This window comes from Coregonus clupeaformis, chromosome 9, assembly GCF_020615455.1.
Source record: "Coregonus clupeaformis isolate EN_2021a chromosome 9, ASM2061545v1, whole genome shotgun sequence".
Lineage (NCBI taxonomy): Eukaryota > Metazoa > Chordata > Actinopteri > Salmoniformes > Salmonidae > Coregonus > Coregonus clupeaformis.
In genome coordinates this window covers 18,584,811-18,593,501 of record NC_059200.1, presented here as the reverse complement: position 1 = coordinate 18,593,501, position 8,691 = coordinate 18,584,811, and the positions used below count along the sequence as shown (strand labels likewise).

Genomic DNA, 8,691 nt, shown 5'->3' with positions numbered 1-8,691 from the left:
AACTGTTATGGTGGTGATATGTTCTAATTAAATAATAATAATAATAATAATTTGTATAATATAACATCTGGTGCCAAATTACACACACACCCACACACACAATTATGGCTTGGCAGCATGATTGCCCTGTACAGAAGGTACGCTGCCAACCCAGCAAACCGGGAACATTCCCAGGACATTAGCTAACATTCCCATTAAGTTCTAGTTAGGGTTTTATCTAACATTAGGAAGATAACATCCCCAAAACATTCAAATCATGTTTTTGATAACATGATACAAAAATAAAATGAAATATTACAATTACATTTACATCATTTAGCAGATCATTGGAATGTTCTCCTAACATTCACTAAAATGTTGTGAACAACATCTGTAACAACCACCACAGACTATTATTAGGTATCCAGGTAATGTAATAATACATTGTTTTCTGGGAACCTTTTTGCAACATCAGGCGACTGTTTTATACAAACATTGTATAGTCATCAGCACAACTGGACAGTTTTTGTGTTATTATAACTTTTGGGGCAACCTAATGAATGTTCTGGGAACGTTCACAGAACCAATTTTGGTTTGCTGGGTAGGTAAACACAGTTCACTTCAGTCGACTGGGTCCCTGAGGTGGTTGTACTGACAGCAACACACACAAACACACACGCACACACAAGCTCTCATTCCCGTCTCTCCTGCTGGAGGAATGCTATGCAATGTGCATCACCTCTGATCCCTCTAATCCCTGTGAGATTGAGCTATCTGTGCCTCTGCATCAGAAGCATGCCAGGGCCAGGCCACTCCAGCTGTTTGCTGTTTCACCATGGTTACGTCCCAAATGTCACCCTATTCCCTATATAGTGCACTACATTTGACCAGTGCCCATAGGGCACTATGTTGGGAATAGGGTGCCATTAGGGACGCAAGCCCTCCCTCTTTAGTGTGGTCCACTTTGACACTTAGCTCCTCTCCTTTCTAGAACACTGAGATGAGCGACGAAATGAGCCGTTACCCGGCAACAGCGGGATCGGTTGCGTGCTTCGTGGGGCAGATGTGATGTAGAGCTCCACACCAACCAAGGGCATGGAGATTATGACGGCTGGTTGATATGCCTGGATAACCTTTTCTACTGACCAATCTCCTCTGCAATAATACTCTAAGAATACCCTGATGATTCAGAAGTTCCCTCTATTCTATTCTTTCATCAACTAGTTACAGTTGAATTCGGAAGTTTACATACACCTTAGCCAAATACATTTAAACTCAGTTTTTCACAATTCCTGACATTTAATCCTAGTAAAAATTCCCTGTTTTAGGTCAGTTAGGATCACCACTTTATTTTAAGAATGTGAAATGTCAGAATAATAGTAGAGAAAATGATTTATTTCAGCTTTTATTTATTTCATCACATTTCCAGTGGGTCAGAAGTTTACATACACTCAATTAGTATTTGGTAGCATTGCCTTTAAATTGTTTAACTTGTGTCAAACTTTTTGGGTAGCCTTCCACAAGCTTCCCACAATAAGTTGGGTGAATTTTGGCCCATTCCTCCTGACAGAGCTGGTGTAACTGAGTCAGGTATAACGATGGTCATTATGGCCAAGCAGTTCTATTTTGGTTTCATCAGACCAGAGGACATTTCTCCAAAAAGTACGATCTTTGTCCCCATGTGCAGTTGCAAACCGTAGTCTGGCTTTTTTATGGCGGTTTTGGAGCAGTGGCTTCTTCCTTGCTGAGCGGCCTTTCAGGTTATGTCGATATAGGACTTGTTTTACTGTGGATATAGATACTGTTGTACCTGTTTCCTCCAGCATCTTCACAAGGTCCTTTGCTGTTGTTCTAGGATTGATTTGCACTTTTCGCTCTAAAGTATGTTAATCTCTAGGAGACAGAATGTGTCTCCTTCCTGAGCGGTATGACGGCTGCGTGGTCTCATGGTGTTTATACTTGCGTACGATTGTTTGTACAGATGAACGTGGTACCTTCAGGCGTTTGGAAATTGCTCCCAAGGATGAACCAGACTTGTGGAGGTCTACAATATTTTTTCTGAGGTCTTGGCTGATTTCTTTTGATTTTCCCATGATGTCAAGCAAAGAGGCACTGAGTTTGATGGTAGGCCTTGAAATACATTCACAGGTACACATCCAATTTACTCAATTGATGTCAATTAGCCTATCAGAAGCTTCTAAAGCCATGACATCCTTTTCTGGAATTTTCCAAGCTGTTTAAAGGCACAGTCAACTTAGTGTATGTAAACTTCTGACCCACTGGAATTGTGATTCAGTGAATTATAAGTGAAATAATCTGTCTGTAAACAATTGGAAAAATTACTTGTGTCATGCACAAAGTAGATGTCCTAACTGACTTGCCAAAACTATAGTTTGTTAACAAGAAATGTGTAGAGTGGTTGAAAAATAAGTTTGAATGACTCCAACCTAAGTGTATGTAAACGTCAGACTTCAACTGTATATCTGTAATTCCAAACTGGAAGCCTCCAACTCTGTATGTCCCTTAGCCAATGGGTAAGAGCTGCAAATGTCTATAAAGACTAGACCTCTGGGATCGGAAAACAATGGTTCATAGGCAGATCACATAGAGGTCATATATAATAATCTTCATATCTTGACTGTATTTTCAGGGTTTATGGCGGCTCTTAAAGGTATCATGGAAGGAGAGAAGAGAACACACATCATAAACTAAACAAGCAGCTCATAAAATCATACAGTACATTTCCTGTCAGATGGCATTGGGTTGTTTGGGGAGATCTGGGAAATCTCTCTACCCCTCCCGATCCAACCTCTACTTAGAAGCAATAACGTTATATAATAGCCCCATCTGGTCCCCAGATTGATTTAAAAGACTCATTGTGTGTCATGTTATATCCCTTTGCAAATGATGGGTACAGTAAATACTAAACAGGCTACACATACAAATGGGTTTTCCCAAGGCTGATCTCGCTCAGTGGCTCTGTATCATCGGGAAATGTAGACTACAGATAGGTAACTACTAAATTATGAGCGGTTTCGACAGCCTTGAGGTGTGTGAGTGTGAAGCAGATGAGTGTGTTGTGTGAGTTCACCCAGTTTTGAGGTGCATTCATGTGGATGGCTGGTCATTCAGAGGTTATGAGCGGTGCAGTTGCCATCCTGCCAGCTTATTTACTCACTGAAACAATGGTTGTTTACATACACATGATATGTATAGTTCCTCATGCGCTCCTGCAATGACTATTGTGTCCGTGTCTTCAGTGCTATGTGTGAGTTGCTGAGACAGCAGGGGTTGTGATGCTTTGAGGACATCTAGTGGTATTACAGTGATATTCTATTGCCACTTTTCTTACAACACACACACTTACACACACACACACACACACACACACACACACACACACACCCAGTGTCCCTGGAGAAAGTTTTTGGGGTTAAGTGCCTTGCTCAAGAGCACAACAGTTGTACATGGTACCTGCGATCAGAGACCAACAGCCCGCCATCGCTAGTCCTACATTTCAATCGTTTGTTGATGTTGCAGATATAGCTACAGTAGCCCAAACCAGACACAAAATAAAATCTGTCTTCTGCAACCACATACAGTAACTGCCTAGCTACCTGGTATGCTCCAAAGTCTAACCTCGAGGTGGCGCTATATGACAAGCAAAACTGATCAGTCTGGCAGGAACCTGCACAACCTGAAAAAATAAGACAGTCTTAAGACGCCCTAGCACCTTTTTTTATTGGCCAGTTTGCTTTTTTCAGTAGTTCTATAACCCGCGTGGTTGGCTTAATTTGTCTTCACTCATTCGAAGTCAACTGTCACCAACGTTTCTGGACAAAACCGAATTGAGTTGAACTGGAAGAAGCAACTGGAGTCACTGAATTCTCAGGCAAAAACCGAAATACTGTAATGTTAGTCTCCCGTTTCCACAGTTATTATTTTTGACCAAACATAACATCACACTGGATAGGATTACAAAAAAACACGGCATTATTTTCTTGTACCAATGAAGGATTCGATCTATCAACAGAAGAGCCCACACATTCATTGAGGAGGGGACACTGCTATTGTTCAGGCTAGCCAGCTAGCTGTGTGTTTTTGTGTTAGCTCCTCAGGCTATATGGCTACGAATTTTGAACCCATATATGGCCTCTCCGAAGATGAAGTAAGTGAATATCTCATAAATCGATGTGTAGTGTTTTAGTAAGATATATGTATGGCGAACTAACGATGTCCAAGCTAACTAGCTAGCTAGCTAACGTTGAAATGTGTCGTTCCGCTCCAACAGGAATGTTAGCCATCTTTAGTAGCTAGTGGAGGCCAGTTGCTCAGCTGATATGATAGCTAGCTAGCTAGCTAGCTAGCTAGTTAGTTTCCTCGACAAGACTTGTTCCAATTTGAGGCAAGTACGGTACGTTAGTTGGATAAGATGAACTAGTTAGCTAAAAAGAATTTGAGTAGCTCTGCGCTGAATGTGCTACGCTGTCTAACTCCATCACACGTTTTTCCTACAGAAAAATATACACTTACTGTACACGGTTTTAACAGTTGCAGCCGACAGTAAAACACAATTTGGCCAAAATAAACATTAGCTAACTAGCTATAGCATTTTTACTACAAGCTAGTTAACGTTAGCTAACTGACGTTAGTGACAATCACTACTGTAGTTATTAGCTACAGTGTCTGTCAATCACAGTGTAACTTCTAATTTGAAATCCAATAAACAACATCTGAACTCTAACCCTATAAATGTGTGTGTCAATTTAACATTTATTTGTTATTATTTCTCGTTCATATGAAAGATAAGGTCCTTATGCTTCCAAAACAGTACCGCAAGCGATGCGTGTTAATGTTCACACCGAGCGTTGGTGCTCTTAACAAATCTCCGTACAGAATACGCCTTCGTCCAATGACTCTTATGTGTAATGTAATGGAACTGAGAGTCATGATCAATGGCTAAATCTGACTGTCTTCAATGACCATTTATAAAGGACATTATGTTGACCATTATTTGTTTGACAAGTGACTTCACTCCCAAGTGGATTCCCATGGCAGTAACTTAACACTTATTGTGTGTTACCTAGGCTACATGCCCTTGAATTCCACATAACACTCCCATGAAGTTGGAAACTAATTAAACATCAGTGATGTTGTTAAAATCATCTGGCCTCATACTGTAATTAAAACACCTCTGCACTAAATGGTTTCCAGAGGCAGCACTTTTGGGATGACCCAGTTTTAAACAGCTAAAAACAGTAACGATTTGTTTCAATCTGCCTACTATTCTCGTAACATTCCTTTAGAGTTGAAGAGCAGAGGACAAGTGGGTGCCTTCACTGCCTTGACCTGTGTAAGCAATGACAACGTTGGTGGAGAATACTTTCTCAATATGCATGAGAGTTTAGTGTCAAGGGCTTATAGGCATCTCATTAGTTGCTGCTAATAATGGAATTCGTTGTTTGTGAGCCTCGAAACAGGTAGGGGTGTGATTGACTGTGTCAGAATTCAGAACCCTGGTACCAGGGAGACTCTTAAGTTTTCAGAGTTATGACAGTCTTTAGGAAAAGGTGGCCATAATTATTCATTCCTCACATAGGGCTACTTGGAACAGCTGGGTAAGCAGCCTGGGCTGTTGCAAGCTTATTGTCCCCCACATTCCCACCCCCACCCATTGCTAGCACTTATCATAATTAGTGTCATGGTTTGTTTTCAGCTATTATGTATATGACGGCGTAAACATTAGCTACCTTGCTCACAGAGTGTGTCATTGATTTTGTTTGGCCGGTAGGCATCAACTTGCAGTGTAGTAAAAAAAAAACAGTGAGACAGCAAAGTGTATGGGAGACAGCGAGACCTGGCTGGCTGGGGTGGCAGGCTGGCTGGGGTGGCAGGCTGTCGGGTTTGCAAGCAGGCAGGCTGGCTGGGGTGGCAGGCAGGCTGAGTGGCTGGGGTGGCAGGCTGGGTGGCTGGGGTTGCAAGCAGGCTGGCTTGCTGGCTGGGGTTGCAAGCAGGCTGGCTGGCTGGCTGGGGTGGCTGGCTGGGGTGGCAGGCTGGCTGGGTTGGCTGGCTGGGGTGGCAGGTTAGGGTGGCTGGCTGGCTGGCTGGGGTGGCTCCCTTCCTTCCTGAAGAGACTCATGCTACAGAGCTGGGGGGCGATTTAGGTTTTTCACATTCGGGCGGACTAAAAACACAGTTGTGCTTTAGGCCTATTTGTTTATAAAATTAAGTTACATTTACCTTCATTTAACCAGGTAAGTTAATCGAGAATGAGAAAACATTAACGTTGAACGACAACTTCAGTTGCAATGGACAGGTAGTTTAATGGTTGACATAGCTAATGCCATGAATGATTGTATGAAACTGGTCATTTTGAAAGGTGAGGATGAAAATTGGGCCAGGACACAGTGTAGACTAGGCCTAACTCTTACAACAACAGAATAGTTCCCGTCCCTGTCCTGGGGCATTTAGGAACTCCTAGATCAGAGGGAGAAGCCGTCCTGCTCCGACACTACTTCAACAATAACCTAACATAACCTGATCAACGTCAGCAAGGCAAAGGAGCTGATCGTAAACTACAGGAAACGGAGGGGCGGGCACACCCACATCCACATCGATGGGGCTGTAGTGGAGTGGTTCGAGAGCTTCAAGTTCCTCGGTGTCCACATCACTAAGGAATTAACATGGTCCACACACACCCACACAGTCGTGAAGAGGGCACGACAGCGCCTCTCCCCCTCAGGAGGCTGAAAAGATTTGGCATAGGCACTCAGATCCTCAAAAAGTTATACAGCTGCACCATTGAGAGCATCTTGACTGGCTTCATCACCGCTTGGAACAGCAACTGAAAGGCACCCGTCCACAAGGCGCTACAGAGGGTGGTGAGTGTGGCCCAGTACATCACTGGGGCCGAGCTCCCTGCCATCCAGGACCTCTATACCAGGCGGTGTCAGAGGAAAGCCCAGAGAATTGTCTGACTTCAGCCACCCAAGTAACAGACTGTTCTCTCTGCTACCACAAGGCTAGCGGTACCAGTGCACCAAGTCTGGAACAAACAGAACCCGGAACAGCTTCTACCCCCCAAGCCAAAAGACTGCTAAACAAGACTGCTTAATAGCTAATCAAATGGCTACCCAGACTACATGCATATCCTTTCATTTATTTTACTAACTCGCTTGCACTGACTCTGCACACACTGGACTCTTCCCACACACCAACAAATACTTAAACTGACACCCCAACACTCGCACACACACTACGTACGCCCACACACAAAATGCGCACACATGCATATTGACCCCGCCCCCTCATTTCCCTCCTCAATCTACACACAATACCCCATAATGACAAAGCAAAAACAGGTTGTTAGACATTTCTGCAGATGTATGAAATAAAACTGAAATATCACATTTACATAAGTATTCAGACCCTTTACTCAGTACTTTGTTGAAGCACCTTTGGCAGCGATTACAGCCACTGTGTTCTTGGGGACCTTCAATGCTGGACACTTTTTTTGGTACCCTTCCCCAGATCTGTGCCTCAACACAATGCTGTCTCGGAGCTCTACGGACAATTCCTTCGATCTCATGGCTTGATTTTTGCTCTGACATGCACTGTCAACTGTGGGACCTTTATATAGACAGGTGTGTGCTTTTCCAAATCATGTACAATCAATTGAATTTACCACATCTCAAGGATGATCAATGGAAACAGGATGCACCTGATCTAAATTTAGAGTATCATAGCAAAGTGTCTGAATACTTATCTAAATAGGTATTTCTGTTTTTTATTTGCAAAAATTTCTAAAAACCTTTTTTCGCTTTGTCATTATGGGGTATTGTGTGTAGATTGATGAGGAAAAACATTAATTTAATCCATTTTAGAATAAGGCTGTAACGTAAAAAAGTGGGAAAAGTCAAGGGGTCTGAATACTTTCCGAATGCACTGTACACTACATGACAAAAAGTATGTGGACACCTGCTCGTCGATCATCTCATTCCAAAATCATGAGCATTAATAAAGAGTTGGTACCCCTCTTTGCTGCTATAACAGCCTCCACTCTTCTGGGAAGGCTTTCCACTAGTGTGGTGCCAGGATAACAACCTCTCCCTCAACGTGACCAAGACAAAGGAGATGATTGTGGACTACAGGAATAAAAAGAGGAATGAGCACGCCCCCATTCTCATCGACAGGGCTGTAGTGGAACAGGTTGAGAGCTTCAAGTTCCTTGGTGTCCACATCACCAACGAACTATCATGGTCCAAACAAACCAAGACAGTCGTGAAGAGGGCACGACAAAGCCAATTCCCCCCCTCAGGAGACTGAAAAGATTTGGCAATGCTTTTATGCGCAAATATTGATATAACATGGTGGTCCTCTGTAGCTCAATTGGTAGAGCATGGCGCTTGTAACGCCAGGGTAGTGGGTTCCATCCCTGGGACCACCCATACGTAAACATGTATGCGCACATGACTGTAAGTCGCTTTGGATAAAAGCGTCTGCTAAATGGCATATTATTATTTTTATTATTTATAACATAAAATGGAAGTAAACTTGGAGTCACGCGATGACATAGTGTGTGATCCTCCCACTGACTCGTCGGGAAAGCATGCTGTTTTATTAGGCTACGGATGAAATAAGTTATGATGAACTTCACAGGGTGGTGAAAGTGCAATGTGATTAGCTTTATGCTCCTTTCCATTAAATATCAAG

The 8,691-nt window shown here is 42.9% G+C and overlaps 1 protein-coding gene across 3 annotated transcripts in view; it reads left to right on the top strand.

Annotated features, from left to right (window-relative positions):
* Positions 1 to 3,679: 3,679 nt before the first annotated feature.
* nedd4l (NEDD4 like E3 ubiquitin protein ligase) overlaps positions 3,680 to 8,691 on the top strand; it is a 101,934-nt gene continuing 96,922 nt past the window's right edge. For 2 of the 3 annotated variants that reach the window (XM_041885376.2, XM_041885375.2), the window contains exon 1: positions 3,680 to 4,147. In XM_041885376.2, coding sequence (XP_041741310.2) covers positions 4,103 to 4,147 — 45 coding nt within the window. In that variant the 5' untranslated portion in view covers positions 3,680 to 4,102. The remainder of the gene's footprint in view (positions 4,148 to 8,691) is intronic. The other variant, XM_041885377.2, reaches the window with a different exon arrangement.